This window comes from Lynx rufus, unplaced genomic scaffold, assembly GCF_022079265.1.
Source record: "Lynx rufus isolate CCGP_SWC_20201006 ecotype Redwood Valley unplaced genomic scaffold, mLynRuf1.p SCAF_10, whole genome shotgun sequence".
NCBI lineage: Eukaryota > Metazoa > Chordata > Mammalia > Carnivora > Felidae > Lynx > Lynx rufus.
In genome coordinates, this window is record NW_025814824.1 from 44,242,495 (window position 1) to 44,269,111 (window position 26,617).

The following is a 26,617-nucleotide window of genomic DNA, read 5'->3' on the forward strand; positions in this document are numbered from 1 at the left end:
GTGAAGATGCTGAGTCAATGGTTGTCACCCCCAATAAACAGGGTGATTCTCTGAGGGAGTTCTAAAGCAGTGGCTATTTTAAAGCAACGTTTATATTTGAAGTTTGAATGACTCCACGGGCAGAAAAAATGCAGAAACTGCAGAGGGGTGGTATGGTAGTGTGGTTAAGAGTGATGGCTTGGATGGATAGAGGGACACATGGGTGCAAATCCTAGCCTGCCACTCCTAGTACGTGGTAGCCAACTTTCCTGAGCCTCGGTTTTTCTCACGTGTAGAATGGGGATTATAACATCCAACCCTCAGAGTCGTTGTGATGATTATATGTGATGATGCATACAGAGCAAATGGCAAGGGTCAGGTATCAAGTAAATATTCAGTAACTATCAGCTATGATAACTCAGGCACTACTCCTCTCCCTTTCCAACTTATCAGCCTGCAGCCATTGGGGTCTGGCTCTGGGCTCTTCAGACAGAAGCTGGTTTAGTAGGCATCAGTCCATAATGTGGGAAATCATGAGAATAATGAAGACTTTTTATTGTACGTCACACTCTTGATGAATCTGCATGGCTGTAGAAACACTTTTGCTGTCTGACAACGCGTCTTCATAGGCACATTTTAAGAACATTTCACTGACTTTGGTTTTCCATGAGCAAGAGGCAGGATGATAGGTGTGGTGCGTAGATGGGACAGCACTGATCAAATTGGCATCATCAGAGAAGTTTAGAGCTAGAAAGGATATCAGCAGTCTCTTGGGAATTCCTTTGTTTTCCAATTGAAATAAACGATGGGGCCACTCAGAATCCAAATCCAGTGCTGCTCTGAACATGGCATGATGTAGTTCCTTATCTTGGTTTCAGGAGCCAATGTCACATTGGCTAAATGAGACACAGGGTCGTATTGGCTCTTAGAATTAACTTCTCCTATTAGATGCAGGATGGATTTTAACCACGTTTTCATCACTCAGGACATTTACTAATTTCATGATACAAAAAGAATAAAAAGTAACAAAAACTAAGGGGAAATATGCATAAAGCATTTAATGTAAGGGGCATTTATTTTGGCTAAACAGTAGCTAAATAAAGATATTAAATAGCATTTATTGTTGGTAAGGCTGTGGATAACAAAATAGTTGAACACCAAATGGTGTATTTGTTATCTTTATGGCTTTTATAGCTCAAAAAATTCTGTACAAACAGCAGAATTAGAGCCAAACTTCTTAGAACAGAATGTGCTATTTTGATCAGATGTCTGGATGTCTTAAAAGAGAAAAGCATTTCTATAGGAGAAAAGACAGAGAAACTTCTCATTCATTACTAGAAAGTAAGGTTTCTCTTTATGCACTTTATATTTCTGGGCCCTTTTGGTAATACTATTCTAGGCATTGTGTTTGCATTTTTCTACAAGAATGAAAAGGAAGCAAGAGTATGGAATTAAGATAATCATTAAAAAGTTAGAAAAAGATGAAATATCTAGAAAACAAGAGAGAATAAAAACCACTCTTTTATCAGTACATTAAAGAATGAAAATAGTTACAGAATGAAAACCCATTACATGTTATAAATGGCAAAGAGTCCTTCTAGCCTGGAAATCTGGAGGCTGAGGCTCAGCTTCTACAAAGATTTCTATGCAGTTTTGGTGGCAAATGACTTTCAAAGAATGTGGAAAATCATGACTTTGGGCCACGTAGAACTTCTTTGAGGATCAACAATGTTTTGGAAATATCCTGGAAGAATAATCTGAAGTCAAACATCATAAAATAACTAGGGTAGGAATAATATAAAATATCTTGTAGGAATAATAGTGGGTATATTAGCTGACATTTCCAGCAGCTTTTTTTCAATGATGTTGTATGTACTTTTTTTTTTTTAAATTAAGGTGTAATTTACATATAGTAAAGTCTAATTTTACATTCAGTAAAACTCACCCTTTAAGAATAGTTCTGTGAGTTTTTTTTAAGTTTATTTATTTATTTTGAGAGAGAGAGTGCAGATGCGAGTGGGGGAGGGTTAGAGAGAGGGAGAGAATCCTAAGCAAGCTCTGTGCTCATAGCGGGAGTTGGAAGTCCTATTTCTCCATATCTTCATCAACATATGTCTGCGTTTTTAATTATAGCCATCCTAAGGATTGTGAAGTGGTATCTTGTGTTTATTTCTAGATAACTCTATTGAGATATAATTCACATAACTTAAAACTCATCTACTTAAAGTGTGTATTCAATATCCTAGTATATTTATAGACTTGAATAGCTATCACCATAATTTAAAATTAGAACTTTTTCATCATCCCAGGAAGAAACCCCGTACCCATTAGCGTACCCATTTCCCTCCAACCTCCCCAACCCTAGGCAACCATTAACTACTTTCTGTCTCTATAGATTTGCCTATTTCATATAAATGGAATTATGCAACATATGATCTTTTCATACATTTCATATAAATGGAATTATACAACATGTGCTCTTTTGTGACCATCGTTTTTCATTTAGCATAATATTTTAGAGGTTCATTCACATGTGGCACATATTAATGCCTCATCCCTTTTTATTGTGGAATAGTGTTCTATTGTGTGGATAGGCCACATTTTTTGTATTCGTTCATCAGTTGATGGACGTTTGGGTTGTTTCCACTTTTTGGCAATTATGAATAATGCTGTTGTAAACGTGTATATAGATTTTTGTGTAGATGTTTTCATTTCTCTTGGGTACAGAGGGAGTGAAACCACTGGATCATATGATGACTCTATGTGTAACATTTTGTGGCCTGCCAAACTGTTTTCCAAAGTGGCTGCATTATTTTACATTCTTGCCATCAATATATAAGGGTCCCAATTTCTATACATCATCTCCAATACTTGTTATTATCTGTCTCTTTGATTATGTCTACCCTAGGTGAGAGTGAAGCGGCATCTCCTTGTGGTGTTGATTTGCATTTCCCTAATGAATAATGATGTCGAGCATGTTTTCTTATGCTTATTATCCATTTGCATATCTTCTTTGATGAAATATCTTTCAAATGTTTTGACCATCTTAAACATTAGGATGCCTGTAGATGCTTGCCTTTCTTTCTTTTCTTTCTTTTTTTTTTTAGTAGGCTCCATGCCCAATGTGGGGCTTGAACTCATGACCCTGAGATCAAGAGTTGTATGCTCTGCCAATGAGCCAGCCAGGTGCCCCCTGCCTTTCTATTATGGAGCTTTAAGAGATTTTTATATATCCTGGATACAAGTGCTTTATCAGATGTATATAATTTGTAAATATTTTCTCTCTGTCTGGGGTTTGTCTTTTAATTACTTAAGTGGTATTTTCTGAAAAGCATAAATTTTACTTTTGATGAAGTCTAACTAACTAGATTTTTCTTTTATGGATGTTTGGGCATTATATCATAGAACTCTTTGTGTAACCCATGGTCATGTAGATTTTCTGCTTTCTTCTAGACATTTGATAGTTTTGGCACTTGCACGTAGAACGATGATCCGCTTTGAGTTAACTTTTGAGTACGGTGAGAGGTAAAGGTCTAAGCTCATTTATTCTGGCATATCAAAGAACAATTATTTTAGCACCATTTTTGATATATCCATGTATGTTCTCACGTTTCCTTATTTCAAATTGCTATATTTTATTTATGCTAACAAGTATAATAATTTTAAGGCTATATTAAACAATGAATACAAGTGGGAAGTTTGAAATTTGTGTAGTTTATAATAGAGATTAAAAGCATGAGTTCTGGAGTGTCAGAGCCCTGGGTTATAATCTCAGTTCTGCTATTTACTACCTATATGATCCCGAGCTGTTTTCTTATTAGCTCTAAGCGTAACTCCTTGATCTACAAATGTGGATAATAATAGCATCTCCTTAATAGGATTTGTGTCTGTGTACAGGGTGACTGTCAAGTCACAAGGATGAAGGGATGTGAATTATCCAGCATCTGGTACACGTTCAATCAACGTTTACCACTGTCATCTCTGAGAATGTAAAACTTTTGCATTTCATTCTTTCATATGTGTGTGACAACAAACAATTCCTGAGCGTTTATTCTTGTGATGGGCACTATAACTGGTACGGGGTTAAAAGTGGTAAAAGCAAAATGCATCATCATTATAGTGAACCGAGGTTCAAGGAAGAGACCATTTTGTCTCCAGTTCTGTTCCTACAGCCAATCGGAAAGGCTGGTGAGAGCACGAGGTGAGTGGCTGCCCAAGAGGAAGTAAGCATCACGGAGTCAGGCAAAACCTGACATTCCTCCCAGACCTGGGTAGGCCTGGATTCAGGTTGCAGGGGGCAAGAAGAGATAGGGTGCCATCTTCCACACGGCTGTCCAGGGTTCTGCTGATTTGACTCCATGCTACAGGAAAAGGCCAGGAGGGATGGGAAAGGTGAGTGGAGTAAAATTCTTTTAGTCCTGGAATATGTACCTTGTCAGACACAGTACGATTCTGACACTTTCCAAAAGCAAACACACTGATTAACCATTTGGCAACCACGAGAAGAACCAGGCGGATGAGTGTTACGATTAAGGTCTTACCTGGTGTGCCCACCACACCATCAAGTAAGAGAATACAGCAATCCAGGTGATGGAGCCGAAGAACGTGATGGGAAAGAACTTCCTTGATGACTGAAAGAGAACCAGGAAGAGGCGAGAGTGTCAGTGCCATCCAGTGAGGTGGATCTGGCAGACTAAAGCTAAGACCACCAATGCCAGCTACTCCTCCCTCATTCCCTCCCATCTTCACAGGCTTCGCAATCAAAAGGCCCTCCCTCCCAGCGTTTAGGCCGGGACACGAAGACTCTCTCTTAGGAATGTTGTTTGGAGCCAAATCATCAGCAAGCTAGTGCCTGAGATGGACGTCTCTCGAAAAGAATGTCTGTTCCTGCTGCTGGCTGCTCAGATGCCCCCCGCCCCTGCCCTTTCCGTGGCCTGGTTTCTTAGTCTTGCCCTCAATCTCTCGACTACCCCATAGCCTTCCTTTCTCTCCTGCTCCCTTTTCTGTCTTCTGCTCAAGTTCATCAGAATCCATCAGTTGGTATTGCTTCACCCCATGTATCCTAGCAATCCATTTGCCAGAAAACCTACGTGACTAATTGCTGTTAACAAGAAGGATCCACAGATTCTAAAACAGGTTCCTCTTACAGTCCCATGAATTACTGGGAAAAGCCACAGAGAGGAAGCCATCATCATAGTTTCTATACATTCTTTTTTTTTTTTTTTTTTTTTAAATTTTTTTTCAACGTTTATTTATTTTTGGGACAGAGAGAGACAGAGCATGAACGGGGGAGGCGCAGAGAGAGAGGGAGACACAGAATCGGAAGCAGGCTCCAGGCTCTGAGCCATCAGCCCAGAGCCCGACGCGGGGCTCGAACTCACGGACCGCGAGATCGTGGCCTGGCTGAAGTCGGACGCTTAACCGACTGCGCCACCCAGGCGCCCCAGTTTCTATACATTCTTGATGACAGTCACCCTCCAGGATATTTGAACCACTCTTACAGACTGGAGTAACAGACGCCCAGCACACTGCTGTCCACAGGGCTGGCAGAGTAGATGCTCCCGGGACGTTTTCCCTCCTGTTTTCCACCCCTGACTGTACTATGTCCTTTTCTTCTTTGTTCACAGGCCTTTGTGCAATCTCAGGCTTAGAGTGTGAGCACCTTTTATTTTTATATTTTAAATTCGAGTGTAATTAACACACAGTATTATATTAGTTTCAGGTGTATAATATAATGCAATATAGTGATTCACCAATTCTGTACATTACTCAGTGCTCAGAGTGAGCATTTTTAGTTTCCTTAAAATATTAACCAAAATCAGATACTCAAAATGCAGGTTTTTTTTTTGTAACCTAATCCCACTACAGGGAGATCCAGGTTTACACTGGATTGTAGTGGAGTTTTGTTGATGGCTTTTTTCTTGCAAAACTGGGGCCCTTTAAAACATGCTCAGATAGCAGAATGCGCTCAGTCTCTCACCTATTACTGCCAAACGTGTTTTATTTCAAAGCTTTCCACTTTGAGAAAGAATCTCATTTTTTTGCTTTGATAATGCCATCCAATTTTGTCCAGAGAAGTGAATCCTGGAGTTGACGTGGAGGAAAGCTATCTCAATTGTCTAAAGGGCTGACCTTGGGCAGTCACATAGAACACTTTCTGCCATGGCTTTTAAGAGCTTTATTAAAAGGAAAAGATAAACTTGTACATAGTAATCTCTCGAAGATCTATAATAATAATGGACATAGTCTCTATTGCCCCAAAACAGGCTTATGTTCTCTTCACTAACTGCAAGTTTTCAATGTTATGTTTTTATTATCATTCATACTGTTCTGTTAAATTTCATGACAACCATTTCTTTCTCTTAATGACTGCTGCCTTTTTGGGGCTATCTGCTAGTTTCAGTGTCTGGAAGACCAGTGGGCTTGATTAAATTGGGCTGTGGCCCCTCACCCCTTCCCTGTGTTAGAAGGAAAACATTTTGGCTAAAGACTCAGGCCCTTTCTGGGGACCTGAGCACTTTAATGGGTTATGGAAAGAAAAGTCATCAATTTTTCAAAGTGGAGGTTGAGACATGCTCTTCTGAGAGCAAATTCCTTTAAAGCTGAGCATTCAGCTGGGTTTTGGAGGCCAGACTCGCTGAGCCTTGGAATTGCCAGTGCTAAGAAATCAGTTTTCCCAGCCACGGAGTTGAGCTGATTGGAGTTCCTGTTCTTTTCTTCTGGTCACAAGTCACCGTACTAGTATCCTGAGATGGTGGTTTCAGCTCCTAGGGTCAGGCTCTGTCACAGGGAAGGAAAGGGCTTTTCTTGTGGTGTTGGGCCACCCATGTGATTGGAGCAGAAGCCAGTCTGTGAGCTTGATTCTGGACATCCTATAAGGCAATGGAGTACAATCTCCATACTTAAAAAAAATGTTTATTTATTTTTGATAGAGACAGAGAGAGAGAGAGAGGGAGAGAGAGAGAGGCAGAGAAAGAGGGAGACAGAGGATCTGAGCAAGGCTCCACACTGAGAGTGAAGAGCCCGATGTGGGGTTTGATCTCACAAACCATGAGATCATGATCTAAGCCGAAGTTGGACACTTAACTGACTGAGCCACCCAGGCACCCCATCATCTCCATACTTTATGGTATATGTACAGGAGATCTTGGGAGAGTCCTGATTTCACAGATTGCTCACTTTTTACGCTCATTTATTAAGTATGTAATTATTATTTTATTTATTATACCTTTGCATGTCTGTTCATTTGATGTAATGTCACAAGTTAGAATCAAATTATTTGAACATACTTCTCATCTGAGAAATATCATCCCTGAACCATAGAACATTCCTAGTCAAAAGGTAGCAGCTAAGGAACCAGACTAAGGAGGTAAAGGGATTAAGTTCAAACCAACATACTAAAGAAAACCTCTCTCATTTAAATTTTGATGCTTATGGTCCTTGATCGAGAGGCCAATTTGTAATTAATGGACATCTATATGTACCTAGTGTTTTATTAGGGGCTCACTGAAAATAAATTAAAAATAGTTTTTATTTGTAAGTTTCCATGTCTTCATCATAAACTAGGGGTAGGTAAAGGCCAGGTACCTACTCTGTATGCAAATCTTGAAATAGACCTGAAGTTCAAGCCTAGTCCGTCTGACTATAGCATGCCTTCCCAATATGTAGGTTATACCAACTTGTTCTTGAAGAAAAGTAAGGCCAATAACGCTCAAAATATTCCCAGCTATAGACATGATGACGATCATCATAATACTAGCGTGTGCTCTGAATGTCAGAAAATATAAAGAGCTTCAGGGAGATATAGACTAGCATTCCAGCTGTATGGCCATCTGCCTCACCCAACCTCCCATATTGTCTCTGATTTGGAAGCTTCAACCCTTTCATGCACCAGCAGTCTGGTTAAGTGTTTCCCAACTGTCAAGCTACCTTATAATTTCCAATCTCACAGCCCAGGTAATTCCTTCTTCTTTCATTTTTTCTGATCCACTCCCCTTATTTGGACTCAATGGTCTCATTCCAGACATCACTGCCCGGTAGCACTTGTGCAATTATTTAGTTACCAGTCTCACTGGAAGAAAGAAAATAGCCCTTGAAGCCAAGGTCTGACATGTCAATTTTTGGTTAGTAATGGTGGTTCATCCTAACATCTGCTGGGATGAACCTCATACTAATTAGCAAAAAGCAAATTGTGTCCATGTGCCGGCCATTTTGTTCCCAATGTAATGGTTTATGTGTCTAATTGACAGCTAATGTTCTCATTAGAAGCTTTTAGTACATCAGTGTGATACTTTCTTGGCTTGAAAAACGTTTCTGGACATTAGCTGATTGCACAAATTGGCCATATCCTTACTGATTTAAATTCAACAAATACTCACTTAGCATCTATTCTGTGCAAGGTTTTGGGACATACATATCTAACAAAAGTCCCCCAGATAATCCTATTAAGGATTAAAAGTGTGTTCTCTAATTAATACGACCAGTATTCAAATTCTCGCTCACCTATTACCAGTGATGTGACCTGAGACAAATTATTTCATCTTCAAAGCCTCAGGGGTTTTCATCTGTAAAATGGGAGGAATAAAAAATATCTAGTTGTCCTCAGGTCTTCGTGCCCATAAAGTGTCTACAAAAGTGCCTGGCACATAATAAGTGCTCAGATAATCATGGTAGTTGTTATAGGATAAGCTTATCCTCATTTTGGTTTTTAAGAGATGAGGAGACTGAAAGTCAGAGAGGTGAAAGTCACAGCCGAGACCTGGCCGGGAGTCTTGACTTTGCTTCTTACTTGCTGGATGTGCTTGGACAAGTTGCTAAACCTCTCTGGGTCTCAAACACTTCATTCTTGCTAGAACTGTGCATGGTGCACAGGAGACACAATAAATACTTGGTGAATGAATCAATGAATGACATAAATTGCAAAGATATAGCTGACTTCTTGGTACCTTCCCAGTTCTAATGAGTCATGTTTTGATACCTTATTTAGATCCATTCCTGTTTTGTAAGAATGCCCATCCTAGGTCATGAGAGAATATAACTTTTGGGGTCTTTATTTCCTTTGTTATTTTCAATTTTTATCAAAGACCTGTTCCTCATCAAGATTTATATTTTAGTTCTTTTACTTTTATTTTTTATTTATTTAAAAAAAATTTTTTTTTTCAACGTTTATTTATTTTTGGGACAGAGAGAGACAGAGCATGAACGGGGGAGGGGCAGAGAGAGAGGGAGACACAGAATCGGAAACAGGCTCCAGGCTCTGAGCCATCAGCCCAGAGCCTGACGCGGGGCTCGAACTCCCGGACCGCGAGATCGTGACCTGGCTGAAGTCGGACGCTTAACCGACTGCGCCACCCAGGCGCCCCTAGTTCTTTTACTTTTAAAACAAAGCCATTATTTTAAGAAGACTGTAACAGTGAATTAATCTGAGCTGGGAGTGTGTATAATCCAACAAACACTATCATATAATTTGCATATAAATGAGGTGGAAATAAAAACAAGTAAACAAGTGGGAGGACCGTTTACCCTGAAACTGGATGTATACTAAAAAATCATGTTTTCCTTGTAATTACTGTCAAGGTTTGGAATGTTCATCTCTATGGGTAATTCAAAAACTACTGAGGAGGGGTGCCTGGGTGGCTCAGTCAGTTAAGCGGCCGACTTCGGCTCAGGTCATGATCTCGCGGTTCGTGAGTTCAAGCCCCACGTCAGGCTCTGTGCTGATGGCTCAGAGCCTGGAGCCTGTTTCGGATTCTGTGTCTCCCTCTCTCTGACCCTCCCCATTCATGCTCTGTCTCTCTCTGTCTCAAAAATAAATAAATGTTAAAAAAAAATTAAAACAACAACAATAAAAAAAACTACTGAGGAGACAGAGCCGACAGGGCCCTCTGGAGTAGCAAATGTTTATTTTAAAAAAAAAAATTTTTTTTTTCAACGTTTATTTATTTTTGGGACAGAGAGAGACAGAGCATGAACGGGGGAGGGGCAGAGAGAGAGGGAGACACAGAATCGGAAACAGGCTCCAGGCTCTGAGCCATCAGCCCAGAGCCTGACGTGGGGCTCGAACTCACGGACCGCGAGATCGTGGCCTGGCTGAAGTCGGACGCTTAACCGACTGCGCCACCCAGGCGCCCCTAGCAAATGTTTATTAACTAACCATTTTCTCCTCTCTTTTTCCTCTCCCTCGGTATCTTGTCAAGAGGCCCTTGTGGCAGTGCATGAGGACTGTGGTAGACTGCATAAGTGGCCATGACACTTTACAACTCTTTTCAAGAGGTGAGGTCTCGGGGTGCCTGGGTGGATCAGTTGGTTAAGCGTCCAACTCTTAATTTCAGCTCAGGTCATTATCTCATGGTTCGTGAGTTCGAGCCCCACATCGGGTTCTGCACTGAAGGCGTGGAGTCTGCTTGGGATTCTTTCCCTCTCTGTCTCCCTCTCTTCTCTGCCCCTCCCCCACTCTCCCTCTCTCAAAATAAATAAACTAAAAAAAAGAAAAAAAAAAAAGAGGTGAGGTCTATCTTCCCATCCTCTGAATCTGGGCTGGCCTTGATTTTCTCTGACCAAAAAGTGTGATAGAAATGACAGCATGCAGATTCCAAACTGGATCTCAAGAGAACTTTGCAGCTTTCATTCTTGCTGCCCTTGGAACTTGGCCATCATGTGAATCAGCTCTGGTTAGCTTACTTAAAGATAAGATACCATGTAGTGCAGAGATGAGCTTTTGTAGCTGAGATACTCCTATACCAACAAGCCCTGAGTCATATAAGTGAGTAGGACTGTCCAGTTGAGCTCAGATCAAATGGTCAGTTCTCAGAATTCTGGACTAAAAAACTGCCTATTTTTTTAAGCCATTAAGTTTTGGGGTGGTGTGTTACACAGCAGATGCTAACTGATACAAGATCAAGATCAAACTTAATGAAACTCTTCTGTGCTAAGCATGATCAAGAAGCTACTTCCTGGCTTTTGTATCAACTGGCATGGTTTCTTTGATTTGGCATTTTGTAGATGCAAAGGATGACCATATAATTCATCTTCTAAACCAGCAGGCTTGGGGATTAAAGGAACAATTCTGGGCAAACTGGGATGTATGGTCCCCTTAAATTTGCAACACTGGTGGTGCCTAGAGGGGCTCAATAAGTTAAGCGTCTGACTCTGGCTCAGGTCATGATCTTGCGGTTCACAAGTTCGAGCCCCACATCTGGTTCTGTACTGACAGCTCAGAGCTTGGAATCTGCTTCAGGTTCTGTGTGTCTCTCTCTCTGCTCGTTCCCTGCTTGCACTCTGTCTCTCTCTCAAAAATAAACATTAAACAAAATTTATAATACTGTATTGATGGTTATATCTTTATGCGTTCCTTAATCACAGAATGTCATGGTTGGCAGAGAATCTAGAGATCTTCCACCCTTTTATTTCACATAGGAGGAGAAGTGAGGTCCAAAGTTGAGACGTGACTTCCCCAAGCTTGTGTATCTCATGAGGTATGTGGGGAAAAAAACCCCACTGTAGTCAGTATGGTAGAATGAGAACAATATTAAGTCAGGAGACTCCAGTTTGAATCTAGCTCCTGTCGCTGATAGAGCTGTGCATTTGTCCTCTGTAGTTATGTGCCTTGTTTCTGCTACTTAGTTTAGAAGTCCTTAAACATAGGAATTGTGAATTCTGTGTCTTTTTATCTCTTAGGGCACAAGCTTGATGCTTGGCATACAATAGTAACTCAATAAATATTTGCTGAGGAAATTTAAAAACACCCAAATGCTTCACCTCAGAGTCACATTTTTGCTTGGGAAAGCACACAGCATATGTAGAAAATGAGGAAAAAGTCCAGTCCATCCCGGGGATGGTGCTTGAGGTTGCAAGGAGCAAAAGCCCCATTGCTATTGGGCCCCAGAGGCTGGCTCTCAAGGCGTGTGCGCAGTGAACGACCGGTCCATGGTCGTACAAAGGAAAGCATCACATACAGCTGCATCTTCCTGCTTTGCACCCAACAGGATTATAGCATCAGCCAAAGAAGTTGTCATCCAGGTAACTACTGCCATGGTGGGGTCCTGTGTGTTTTCCAGGAGTCGCTGGTTCAGAGCTCTGATCTTCTCTAACCGCTTCCTTGTCCTTTGAGCTCCCATCACAGAGAGGATGGCCATTTTGCCAGCCCTTACTCTAGGAGTCCCACCCAACCCGAGAGCCCAGGCCTTGATGGCTGGCACCTTCCTCCCATGCCTGCACGCTTCCCTGACTGCTCCAGTGCTCGTGTGCTGACACTCCCTTAGCAGCCAGCCAGCCCCCTCTGCTTGGGGTCACACCATACTAGACGTACAAAGGAGAACATTTAGGAAACTGTGTCTGTCTCTCTGATTTTCCTCCCCGGGGCCGTGCAAGAGCACTGGCCCAAACAACAGAGCAATGGAAAGAGAAAGAGAGAGAGAGAGAGAGACAGAGAGAGAGTGCAAGAGAGCACATGTGAGCACACACATCTTGGAAATGTCAATGGGATGGGAGCCAAGAAGAAACTCCACACATTCTAGCTATTTGGCCGTAGGTTTCCAGGATCCGGGCCTCTGCACAGAGCAGATGTTCTACACTCGCGTTGCAAATAAAGAAACCTAAATATTGCTTTCAGTAAGCCACACCTATTACATGCATCCTTTACTGGGAAAGCCTCTAATGTTGGGAGTCCTTCCATGAGGGGGTCCTTTCCTGGCCTGTCCTTGATAAGACACTGGCTCTCTCCTGGGCTGGATTATTTATAGGCCAGGCCAACGGGACAGGATTTTTGTTCTGTCTTTTTCAAGTGCGGAAAGTGGGATCACCGTGGGGCTCTTAAGACTTACGCTCCACTGTGCTGTACGTTACCACACCATCCTATTCTAAGTGCTTTCAGAAATGATGTTCTCAGATTTCCACTTTCTGGTATCATGAAATATGAGGGGGACCCCAGGCTGTGTGGTCACACAGACCTGGGTCTGAATCTCAGCTCCATCTGCTGGGAAGTGTTTAGGCATGAGTTAGTTAACTTCTTAGTGCCCAAGATTCTTTCTACTTATGCCAGTAATATATAATATTATATATAATAAATATAAATAAAATTAACAAATAGGTGTGTGTGTGTGTGTGTGTGTGTATGTGTGTGTGTATATACACACCTTCCAACACTAGCTGTTTCCTGGATTCCACAGTATAGCTTATTGGAAATACCTAGGGCAGTGTCTGATACATAGTAGGCACATACCTTTGTTGAATGAAGTGTATACGGCCGTAATAAAAAGTATAGCTACTTCTTGGGGTGCCCGGGTGGCTCAGTCAGCTGAGCATCTGACTCTTGATTTCAGCTCAGGTCATGATCCCAGGGTTGGGGGATTAAGGCCAGCGTCAGGCTCACATTGGGCATGGAGCCTGCTTAAGATATTCTCTCTCTCTCTCTCTCTCTCTCTCTCTCTCTCTCCCTTTCCCCCAGCCCCTCTCCTCTGCTCGCTCTCTCTCTAGAAAAAAAAAAGCACAGCTACTTCTTATCATTTAGTTCCTTTACCCTTTGGGGCCCTGGCCCAAGAATCCAATTTAATAGTAGGAGAACTCTCTGATTTGATCTACATTTAGATTGTATTTTGCTGATCATAAGATGGTATCGCGTTCAATACACCTGGCACATAATAACGGTAGAAAATAATATTGCAGTAATGATAACAATACAGGATGGAGAAGATCAGACACGTAGGCATTTATGCAACATGAATGCATTTGTTCAAATTATTTTTGAATTGAATGAATAATCCATGCACACACTCAACAAAAGGTGAGTTCCCCTCCTGCCTCGAACCTTCATTTCCTCCTCTCAGAGACAATCACTACGGTGGTTTTAAAACACGGCTGCAGATTCTCTGACACTCCTCCCACCAAGGGTGTCATACGCTATATGACATGATATATTCTAAGTAAACATTTTGTCTCCTCCCCTTTAACCAACACAATCAATGACTGCTTTGACCCGTAGAATATAGTAGGAATGACTCTCTGTGACTTCTGAGACTAGGTCATCAGAGACCACACAGCTTCCGCTTTCTGCTGTTGGGACAATCCTTCCTGGAGCCCTGATCTCTCATCTAACACATCTGACTATCCTGAGGTCACCATGGTGTGAAGAAGCCCAAGTCACGTGGAGAAGCCACATTTAGGTTCTCCCATAGACCACTGCAGCTGAGCCCAGCCCTTCAATCCTCTCTGCCTAGGGACCAGAAACATCAGCCAAGAAACTTCCAGATGAGTCCATCTCACAGCCATTCAAGTCTTCCCATCTGAAGCCCCAAACGTGGAGCAGAGACATGCCATCTCCAGTGCACCCTATTTGAACTCCTGGTCTGCAGGGTCCACAAGCAGAATAAACCACTAAGTTTTAGGGTGGTTTGTTACATAAATTCGATAACTTGAGCAATCACTCTTATTGTGCCTCTGTCTGGAGAAATTTTAGACATATATAAGCATACACGTGTATATATGTCACCCCTCCTTTCCCTTATAAGGCAAATAGAAGCAGACTATCACACTGCTATGTACCATGCTTTCCACAAGGAGTTGGTGAAACAAACGGTGCTTTACTCACAGGTTTGCGGACGTCAGGCAAGGTGATCCAGAGAGGAAACACTATGGGTAAAACAATTAGGAATGTGACTTGCTTGCGGGGGTTGGTAGGCCAGGCCAGGCTGAGAGGCTGGTCCTCCTCTTCACCCGTCTCTGTGGTCTGTTGTAGAAAAACGGACATGAAAGAAGAAACAAATAAAAAAGACGACAACGTCCACAGGCCACAAGAGCCCAGGGACAAACAATACATTGCACAGCCATGGGAACTTAGGAACTTCCTTTTCTCTCCCTGAACGCTCCTCAGCTTCTCACTTAAGTGAACTGATCATTCAACTGCAGTGGGTGACATCTACGATCCATGAACTTTGTACGAGAAACCGAATCTGTAGAGCAAAAGACCCCCAATGCCCACCTTCTCCTCTTTCCCTTCTCCCTGAAGACAAAGCTATAGGTTTCATTATGGGAACCCTTGGGAAGGATTTTTTTAAATTAAAAATTAAACAAAAATTACACATATATATCTTTTTTACTAACAAATAAGTTTATGTATTTTTAGAGCGGTGATTTTGAGCAGGCAAATGAAAGTAACCGTAGAAACAATTCAGTAACAATACTCAACTCCCTTCTCAGGCCCTGGAATAGTCAAGCTCATGGATTACTGTGTGGTGGTGAATTTTTAATCTGCACAATTATCTTGTTAAATTCTAAACCATTTTACTTCCAGCCAAAGGCTTATTATACAAACATATGTCCCATTCTCAGAGAAACAGACTATGGGAGTAGAGTAAGACACTGAACCCGTGAGTGTCAGCTGCACAGGACCTCAGAGTCAGGGCTCAACTTCAGAGTTTCTGACTTGGCAGCAAGTGGCCAAGGTTTTATGTGCCACCTGCTGAAGTCAGCAGCTTCTGACGTCCCAGAGCTAGAAGAGACAGAAGGTGGCTCCGGGCCTGGCAGGCTGACCATCAGCCTGTCAGATGGGCCCTCCGAGCCTTCAAAACAGCACTGCAGACAGTATTAATCACTCCCTTCCCTGCTTGTTTAAAAATAAAAGTGCAGCAGGACGATCAAGCATCAGATCTAAAAATATCAACAGGAACTTTTCCACGGATGCTTCCTTTTGAGACCATATAAATAACCCGCACAGGCTTCGTGAAGCTCCTGCCCCCCGTGGCTCTTGCTTCCAGCAGTGTGCACTATTTCCAGCAGCAGCACTGACCCCTCAGCACCCCTCTCCCTAGGAGCTGGCAGGCTCGGGCCAGTTGCATCGGGGAAAAGGACTCACCCAGACGCAGGGCTGGGCATGTGGCCCGACACACTGCGATGTTATGTTTATTTCTAATTTAAACCCTAGTACTGCCAAAAGGATTTGTAGTGGTGTATACAATCACCCACCTCTCTCTCCAAGAGTTAAAATTAAAAAATATATATATATTTTTACATAAAAAAAATATATATATATAAAAGGAATCTTAAGCCATACTGAAAAAAAGTTGGTAATAACAGGCTCTTTCTCTTTGGGCATATGTCCTTGGCAGTGGGTAAAAGAATTTATAAACAGCAAATATGAGGGAATTAAGAGGATTAGGTAAGAAGGAAGAATTGGGAAGTTGGCACAGTTTGTTTTGGTCATCTGGATCCTCATTAAATATACTTCCCACGCTCTCCATCCCTTTGCTATATGTAAGACGTTGGAAAAGAAGAAGGATAAAAACAACAATCTATGCTTCTACGTTAGGGAACTAGAAAAAGGAGAGCAAGTTAAACCCAAAGGAAGCAGAAGAAAATAAATAATAAAAATGTTGGAGAAGAAGTCAATGAAATTGACAAGAAGGGAGTCGATAAAGTCAACAAGACCAAAAGCTGATTCCTTTGCTTTGCAATTCATGTGGGTCCATCCACTGCTTTCTTTTCTTCATCCTGATGGAATCTTGGGCATACGGTCTCTAATTCCTCTTCTGAGACAACTCTGTGTCCTCCCAGGAGATACAGCAGATGTAGAGAATATCATTCCCCATTGAGATCCCCAGCCTCCCAAGATGTCAGCTGGATACATGAATAATCTCTCTGTGATGAGGCCAGTGAAGATTTAGGAGACAAGTGCATTTTAACTGTTCTGTCCCAGATATGATTTTTCTTGTTGAACCCAAATGAATGACTTTCCCCTCCCCACCCAGTAGATGTCTCAGAAATGGGGAGGGATCATGGGACAGTTGAAGCATTGCATCATTCCTAGTAAGTATCTCATCTCATACCAGATGGGTGGTTTTATTCCGGCAGAGGATTCCAGCACTTCCCAGAAGACCCATCGAGCTGATGTGATGTGTTCATCAAGGCTCCTCCCCTTCCAGGACTGACACTCCCCACCCCCCGGTCCCATCTCACACTGCCATCTGCAATCTAGCAGCTTCTCTCTAAACTCTAAGCTAACCTTTTTCTGAGAAAAAAACAAAAGCAACTCTTTATGACTCATATCATTTTAATGACACCAACAGATGGTGACATTTCATCAATAACCCTTCTGCTTATAACCTACGGATTAGCTCCTTTCTCCATCTGCCAAAGTCACCAGGCAGGCAGTGCCACTAGCAAATAGCAGAAAATAATTGTCTGTTTAGATGCATAAGCTCTAAACACACTACTGTCCAATGCAAACAATTAGCTGTATTGTACAGCTTCCAAAAGCTGCATTTGAGGTGGCGTTGCTAGGGCAGAAGTGAGCAAGAAGAGCTTGGGTCTCAGGCCAAACAAACAGTGCTCTTCATGCAAAATCGATAGCCTCTTGGGGGAATGGGTCCTGCTACAGAGTATAGGAACCCCAGGACCTTGGGGTGGATTTGAGAGGTGTCCCGGGAGCGAGGCTGTCAGTATATTTTGGGGGAAAATTCTCACTGTCTTCCTGCCAAGTGCAATCTCACTCTGGTTCAATGGGTGACAGCTTGCAAGCTGGTTAGAAAAGTGGAAAAAAAATACCATTCCAAGTCTGGGGCCAGTTTTGCCTTTGCCCAAGCTGGGGCTGCTGGCATGTTCATTAGTCTCAGTCCTGGGGAGAAGCCACTGAAGTCAGTGCACTAAGTTTTCAATTCCTCCTAGAGCTATGGCATCTTGGCTTTGACCTTGTAGCAACCCACCCTAACCTCATAAAGCTTCTGTGGAGTGTCCACAGAAAGCAGAACAATGAAAAGTGATCCAGAAAAAACTCAAATGACTTTTGATATAAGGGCTGAAACTAGTTTGATACGTGCTGGGGTCTTTGCAGAAGCCCTAGAATTGTGTGAAAGCAGGGCCAGCGATCATTGCTTTGGGGCTTTATAATTTCTGATACGGAGAATCTGAGACTAAAACACCCGACTTTAAGCTCCCACGTAATATGGGCTGGTGGTCAGACCACGAAGGGACCAGTGCAGCCTGGGGGGAAGAGTAGGTTGTGGAGCCAGGAATCCTGGTGTCCAGTCTCTGCTCCTGCTGTGATTTCTTGGGCCGTGACGGCCATCCTTTGCAGGTATTCACCGAGTGCCTTTGGGTGTAAGCTAGTGCAGTAGGCTCTAACTCTCTGGGTTTATTTTTGTTTAAAAATTTTTTTTTAAATGTTTATTTTTGAGAGAGAAAGACAGAGCATGAGTGGGGTAGGGGCAGAGAGGGAGACACAGAATCCGAAGCAGGCTCCAGGCTCTGAGCTGTCAGCACGGAGCCCGACGTGGGGCTTGAACTTATGAACCAGCTGACCTGGGCTTGAACTCATGAACCGCGAGATCATGACCTGAGCCGAAGTCAGACGCTTGACCGACTGAGCGACCCATGCGCCCTGCTAACTCTGTTTTAAGGACGCTTGGATTTTTGAGGAGACAGAACAAATGGCTCCAGAGAACTTAGTCTTTATCCTGCTACAAGGATGCTGGCAGAATACGTGGCAAGAGCCTGTTAACAGACTGAACTGTGCCCTCCCCCAAATTCATGTTTAAACTTACCTAACCCTCAATACCTCAGAATATGGCTGTTTGGAGAAAGGGCCCGTAAGTTAAAATGAAGCCATTAGGATGGGTCCTTATAACGTGTCCTTATAAGAGGAGATTAGGATACACAGAGATACATCAGAGGTTTGTGTGCACAGAGGAAGAGACCGTGTGAGAACACAGTGAAGACAGCCATCTGCAAGTCAAGGAGAGAGGCCTCAGAGGAAAACAACCCTGCCAGCACCTTGATCTTGGCCTTCCAGCATCCAAATTGTGAGGAATAAATTTCTGTTGTTTAAGCCATCCAGTCCATGGTTAGAGCAGCCCTAGCAAGCTAATATACTTCCCATTTGCATTAGTGATAGAAAGCCCACTTTCACGTAGACCTAGAACAAAGACTCTCTATATAGCCTCTGTTGCAATGAGGTGTGGCCATGTGATTAGGTTCTGGCCAATGGGAGGTGATGGAAAGAATTCTCTGCAACCTTGGGATGTATCTTTAAAGGCTGCAGATGCGTCCTTCATCACTCCTTTCTCCTTCCCACTGGCTGGAATGGGAACATTTTGGGCAGAGCTTTAAGAGTCATCTTGGATGATGAAATGGAGAAAAAAATATAAAAGGATCTGAGTTCCTGATGTCCCTTGAGAGCTAGCTGTTCTAGCCCTGGGCTGCCTATATTGACTTGAGACAGACAGAAAATTCTATCTTACTCAAGCCACTGTTGTTTTGGGTTTGTGGTTGCTCACATTGGAACCTTACCCTGACTAATCCAATGTCCTCTTTATGAGGAATCAAGGAAGAAAAATATCTTCCCCATCTCAGCACTAGAAAAAGTCATGCTTCTTTTGAGAATCTTTGAAGAATCTTAGAAATACTGTGAATCAGGTAAATTACTATCTTTTCCCCCTTGCTTTTCACTGAGGAATTCAGAGCCAAATTTGTAACCTCCACCTACCAAACACACCTCTGGGGTCTGTCTCGCTTGCTCCAATCCTATTCTTTCCTTTTTCCTTTACAGCCTATGCTGAACTGTCTCAAAATTCATCATTTTATCCTTTTTCCTCAGAAGTATCTTTTGCAAGCAGCCTTGAATCTTTGCAAAACAAGGTAGGGCAGACTCAAAACTACAAGTCCTCGGTGGTTGGATGGAATTATTCAGATAACTTTGTGTGTGTGTGTGTGTGTGTGTGTGTGTGTGTATGTGTATGTGCGTGAGGGAGGGAGAGAGAGTGTGTTATCCTAAGTGACAAGTGGACAATCACCTTGTGTGATTTATTTATCAATACTAAAGGTTGGATCCTGGGGGGGTCTGGCCATCAGAATATTTACAGGTAGAAGAGAGCACTTCCAGAGGTCAGTTAGTATCTACTGGGAGGTCTCTGGAGCAATCAACTTATTTTTATTTTTATTTTTCAAATGGGTGGGAGAATAGCAAAAGCCTCTCCATTTGTGGCCCACTATCATGAGAACCTAGTTAGCTTCTTTGCATGTATATCTTATACTATTTCTACTTGTGCCTCGTAGGTATGGTTTGCCCCAGAAAAGGCATCAGGTCTCCAGTGGAGAGGTCTGAGCTGGATTCACCAGCCCAGAGGTTGCTTCCACAGCCAGAAAAATATTTCCTGGGAGCAACCCAATTTCTTATTCTTGCCTGTGAAGGGCACTGTGCAAGATTTCAGTGTGAAGGTGAGTCCGTTTTAATGCAATCTCTTCTATCAGAGAATTAAAATGAAAACCCAGGAGGCATCTGAATATAGGCCATCTTCAAGTTCAGTTTTATTGATTGCTAATAACATCTTATTTCCAGTTCACAAGGAGCAATCTCAGAGGATCGCCTGAATCTGCCTAGATTTCAGCTCATTTGGGGTTTGATTCAGGTTGGAAGTGAAGTTCTCCCTCTCCCCTACAGAAGGACAATGCACTTCAGCACTTGGGAGTGCCATTTCTTTTCACTGGGGAGCCCTTCAGTGTGGCATGATGCTGGATAGAATAAAAGGCCGGTACTCAAATAGCCATGAGGAATATAACTCATTTACTCTAAAGCATTGGGCCATGGTCAAGTTGGGTGAAAGTAAAGATTTTAAGTGATCTGTATTTCTACTTAAAAAGACTGGTCCTTAATATAGTTGTTGTTGTTGCTGTTTCTATAATTTATAACTGTAGAAAAAAGAGTTTATATCTCCATGTTGGTCAGCCATAAGGATGCCCACATGAATGACCAAATGGGGCAAAGCTCACCAAAAGAATGTGATGCATGCTAGGAACTTTTTATAGGACCCAGAGGGGCTGAGAGTGGGAATAGAGATCCATAAAAACACTTGCTAAGCCTAAGAAGTGAGGTTGGGTGGGTGCATTAAGAATATTAAAAATATCACACCCAACAAAGCTTTAAAAAAGGTACTAACACAGGTTAATGTCTAGACTACGTGGGAGGCATTCATCTATAGACTGTGGATAGGAACTCTCAGGCAACTGCAGGATGGATGCACAGTGTCTGGTAGAGACCTGGGGATTAATGCACATTAATCCTTTTGCCTTTGGCCATTAATCTCATCTCTGTGACTAACTAGCCATGTGACCTTAGGCAAATGAATGGAAATGCTGGAATAGCCAAAGAACATATACTACATGGGACCCATAAGTACATGGGTACCCAGTCCCGGTACACCTCACTGCATTTTAGGACCCAGCAGCCCTTAAAATCCATGTCATTCTGAGGCAGAACTTCTTTGTCTACTGCAATGCTTTGCTGTGGGATCACTTTCTTGACCAAGAAGTTTTGTCATTCGGTTCATTATATGGACACTGATAGATCATGAAAGACAAGCCACAACCACAGACCTCTGCAATCATCTAGAATAGGAGCTCTAGGCCCCAAGAGAAGGAGCCCCCAAGGTTCAGAGCTGAAAGGCCTTGGTACATGGAGACCGCCCCCCGCCCCCCCCCCCCGCCACATTTAAAGGATGAAGGCCCTAAGATGAAGTCAGGCCCAAGTGACCTTCCACTTCATTCCTAGCCAGAATTTCTTTCCCCATTTCACACTGCTTCCCTTCCTCACTCCTAAAAAATAGGTTTGCTAAATAAAAAATGAATGTGCTTTATGCCCAATGACACCAGCTTTATTTGTAATAAATTTGACCTATTAAGCCAAAAATGCTAGCTATAGCAAACACTAAGCATTTAATTGACATAGTTTTGCTTAATTTTCTTGAGCCTAGAACTAATTTCTGGTGGTTTAGATGGGCTGCGTTTCTTGGAAAAGGTGATCAGAAACACCTGTTCTCAGTTGCATTCTCTTCCTGTTCTCCGAGACTGCTGTGGACTGAATGTTTGTGTACCTCTGAAATTCATGTTGAAGTCCTACCCTTCTTTGTGATGGTATTAGAGTGTGGGGCCTTAGGGTGGTAATGAGGATTAATGTTCTTAGAAAGGAACCCCTGGAGAGCTAGCTTGCCCCTTCCACCATGTGAGGACACAGTAAATAAAATGGCCGTTTATGAACCAGGAAGTGGATTCCATCACCTGTCACTTGATCTTGGACTTCTCAGCCTCCAGAACTGTCAGAAACACATTTCTGTTGTTTCTAAGCTTTCCACTCTCTGGCATTCTTGTTACAGCATCCAGGGCAACTTGAAGGGGAAATAAAGAGCAGATTTGGAAGTCTGTGGATAGGAGGGCCCACTGTGATGCCTTCCTCCCTCCTCTATCTCTGTGGGTGAGACCTCCAAGGTACCAGGTACAAATTTAAACATGGGGGCGCCTGGATGGCTCAGTTGGTTAAGCGTCCGAGTTCAGCTCAGGTCATGATCTCGCAGTTTGTGAGTTTGAGCCTTGCATCGGGCTCTGCGGTGACAGCTCAGAGCCTGGAGCCTGCTTTGGATTCTGTGTCTCCCTCTCTCTCTTGCCCCTCCCCCACTCTCAGTCTGTGTCTCTCTCTCTCAAAAATAAATAAACATTAAAATTTAAATAAATAAATAAATAAATAAATAAATAAATAAATAAATAAATTAATAAGAAACGTGAGGCTGACATCAATGGATGCCAGGACTTCAAATGCAGGTGCAGAAGAAAGATTTATGCTTCAGCATCTCTGCCCAAGGAGAAAGTACTGAAATTTCACCCAGGCTTCACATGGGAGGAAGTGACAAGCAAGCTCACGGATGGCCAAAATGAGGGCTTGAGATTTTATGTGCATTTCATCGCCCGATGTCACCCCCGATTCCCATAACTGTGGCTAATCTTGCGCTAGATACTTCTAAAATGAATATCTAGGGGACATTGTAGAAGACGGATGAAGCCCTTTACAACAATAAACTTTCCTGAGGCTAACTTTAGCAAGAACTGAAGTAGGAGGTGGGTTATTTCCAGACGCCAGCTTCCAGTGCTCAAAGGCCAGTAGAAGAATCTCAGGGGCAGAGCATGCACAACAAAAGGGCACTGGCTTTAAACGGGAACTGTCTGCTTTACCTCCTACTTCCATCCTCTTTCATTGTTGAAGCATTAAAAATACTCTCTTTGACAAAGATGGCATGTTTTACTTTTCCAATTAGGTTTCCTTGGGAACTGGTGACAAGGTGAGTGTGCCTGTCCAGTGCGTGTGGGGGAGGCTCCTAGGGAGAGAAGAATTTTGAAAGGGCCTTTACCTAATGAAGGAAATTGCTGGAGAAGGGATTAATAGGTAAAGAAGACCCACTTCTACTCCAGAACATGCTTTTACAACATTATCGCTGTTCTAAAATTAACTGAGATCATTATGAAAGTTACCTAAAACAGTGGTTGGCATACAGTAAACACTCAATAAATGTTGGTTATTATTATTACTTTTAATAAATGCTTAGGAAAATAATTTCTTCAAAGGCATCTAGGAGAAAGAAGTTTGACGAAGGGAGTTATGATACTTCCAGCAATAAAATTCTATAAATCGATTATTTGACGTGAAAGTCAAATAATTTTGTTCCTCCAGCTATGCATTCATCCAACATTTATTGAGTGTTCATTGACTGTAGTGATGTCAACAATCGAATCTATTTTCCTGTTAGGTAAGATGAATGAATAGAAGGCCTTTATAAACAGGATGAAAGGGAAAATTCCACAGCTCTACAGAGAAAATGTGATTTTATTTTAGTAGGTAGGCTGTAAGTAGACTTTCTATCAGAAACAAAGCTTCCAAGCAGATGGCAAGACTCATAATATTGTGACACCTTGATTCTGTGTTTTGTGAAGAGCTAAAAACAATAGCAGAGTTGGAACTCTCAAAGGTAAAATTGCCAAAAATGCAGTCACATTTTAATACAGTGAAAGTCTTCGAAATCAACAACTATTGGGCAAGTAGAAGGTGCCTCCCAAGAAATGTTCTATGGAGTGTGCTCCATTTTGTAAGCTCAAATCATACCAGTGCTTTACAAAGGCAATCTATTAAAAAAATGATATATTTAAAAAAGATAAATCCTCCCATATAGTAAGTGTATTAGTCTGTTTGGCTGCCATAACAAAATGCCATAGCCTAGGTAGGCGAAATAGAAATAGAAATTTATTATAAACTCCCACCCATAAATACCAGCTGGCTCAGGGACAGTAAGGGATTCTCATCTCCATTTTCCCCTAAATTCATTGGCCAATTAGTGCGGTCAGCATACCAGGGGCCTTCATTGTATCTATTACAGAAACAGAACATCATGCTTGAAATAGGCATATTAAAAAGATCGACCTATAAAAATATTTACTACTGGGTTGTGGATCATTTTGGTTTCATAGACCCAAAAATCTGTACTCAAAATCTCTAGGCGACACAAGAAAAAATAAATTTGGGGGATACCAGAGCCATAGCTCAGGCTTTGCCAAGTAAGGTGTGTTGTGAGTCATCTTGAAAGCAAACTCAGAGTTCTGGGATGGGTCAGCTAAGGGCTCTATGGCTAAAGAAGACCTCACTTGCCATTTGCTAGATTTCCTCTTTGAAAAGGGAATGAAAACAGGAGAGTCTGGAAGAAAAAAAAAACCGTTAGATCCCAGTGATGGAAAACCAGAGAGCTACATTTGGAAAAAACTTATTTACTCAACTCGAAGATGAGTCCTTACTGACTGTTGATAATGGACAGAATGTTTGTGTCCCTTCAAAATTCCTATGCTGAAGCCCTAATCCCCAGTGTTGCAGTATTTGGAGATAGGATCTTGAAGGAAATACTTAAGGCTACGTGAGGTTGAAAGAGTGGGCCCCTGATCTAACAGAATTAATGTCCTTGTAGGAAGAGACATCAGAGGGTCCCCCTGTCCCACCTAATGTGTACAAAGAAAGGCCGTATGAGGACGTAGGGAGGAGGCAGCCAGGAAGAGAGCCCTCGCCAGAAAGTGAGCTGGCCAGAACCTTGATCTTAGACTGAGAGCCTCCAGAACTGTGAGAAAATAAATTTCTATGCTTTAAGCCACCCAGTCTATGATAGTTTGTTATGGTAGCCCAAGCAGACTTAAATACACTGACCGTATGAATATTTATCTTTTCAAAATACCTCATTTTTGAATAGGTTTTTTTTTTTGGCTTTGAAATAAATCATTGTGCTCACCTGCTGTAATTTATTTTGAAATTACTTTTTTTTCACTCATTCTTTGAGTCTTTAAAATAATTTCTTTACTTTTGTTCTCTTAGTTTCTCAATGTCTTTGTAATATATATATATATATATATATATATATATATATATAATCTGTTTTTTATCTTCTATGTTTATATCACTATTTTCTAAGAGATAAGTCAAAATGAGGTAAGTCCAAAGCAGCTCTTTTTGGAAGGATGCACCATCTGAGACATTTGTGTTGCCTTCTGTGTGGACACCCTGAACCAACAGCTAACATTTAAGTAGCAAACAAATTTTTAAAAAGTGATAAATCTCTGCCCACCCAGTGGTAGGAAATAATTCATTCCCCTTCTAATACCATCATATGGTTTGTTTTACATATAGATGGAAAAATTAAAAAAACCAACAATCCAAGCATCAAAAATTTAGCATATTATAAACAAGATAAGGTTTACCCAGCAATGGCAACCTGAAAAAAACGTAATCTACATGACTTTGAATTGAAATCAAGGATTCAAAGTCTCTTGCTGTGAGTGATGAAGCTGTCCAGACCTAAGTTTTCCGAAAGCCAAGAGACCATTTTATTGCAATGTAAAATAGCATCTGAAGAGTCCGGCGAAATGCAATTGCTTTTCTTTGCTTTGCATTTTGCCCAAATAATTCTGAGGTGCAACTTACAGACAAGATGGATTTCTTTCTGTATTGCTGTTGTAAATCGTTTTTTTTTTTTTTGTATAGTTTGCATGGGCTTCGTAAATCTTGCCAATACAAATCATAAAAGATTTGTCAACATAAAAGCTACTAGAGAATCATAAAAAATAATTCAAAAATCCTTCTCATCATTTTATTATCAAATGGATTAGAAATACTCCCAAGAACAGTAATATTAATGTCAGTATTTTTTTCCTGGGAGGTAATAGAGTTTTTTCCTTTTTATTAATAGTCAGCCCTTAATGTGTTTTATGTGAATGATTAATAGACATTCTTCAAACTCCTTCAGAAAGCACAATGACAAATGGTTTTATTAACAGTAAGATTCTCAGTGAATATATAATTCTTTGTCAATATTCAAATTTAGTCAGAAACTAGAGTCTGATCTTTATTTCATTTTAAAATGTGTTTGAAAGGCCTTTGAGTGCATCTTAAGCTATCGGTAAATATTGCTCAGGTCATCAGATATACAAACTGGACCTCAACTTTTCCTTAGGAAAATATATGTATAGATGGAAAAAAAAATGTTATCATTTTCAGAAATGGTACGAGCTCCTGTGAGGCCTGTTAGCTAAGACACTATAATTTTTACTTTATTTTTAAATTATTTTATTTTATTGTTATTAAATTCTTTATTATGATTTATTTTATCTTTTAGAGAGAGAGCGAGTGTGAGTGGAGAAGGGGCAGAGGCAGAGAGAGAGAGAATCTTAAGCAGGCACATAGAGCCTGATGGGGGGCTCGATTCCATGACCCTGGGAGCATGACTGGAGCCCAAATCAAGAGTTGGATGCTCAACCCACTGAGCCCCCTGGGGGCCCCTAACTTTTACTTTTCCAAAAA

General features: G+C 41.7%; 1 protein-coding gene across 2 annotated transcripts in view; it reads right to left on the reverse strand.

Annotated features, from left to right (window-relative positions):
* SLC24A2 (solute carrier family 24 member 2) overlaps positions 1-26,617 on the reverse strand; it is a 241,047-nt gene that overhangs the window by 6,452 nt on the left and 207,978 nt on the right. For both annotated transcript variants that reach the window (XM_047098204.1, XM_047098194.1), the window contains 2 exons: positions 14,564-14,701; positions 4,521-4,610 (listed from right to left, as the gene is read on the reverse strand). In XM_047098204.1, coding sequence (XP_046954160.1) covers positions 4,521-4,610; positions 14,564-14,701 — 228 coding nt within the window. The remainder of the gene's footprint in view (positions 1-4,520; positions 4,611-14,563; positions 14,702-26,617) is intronic.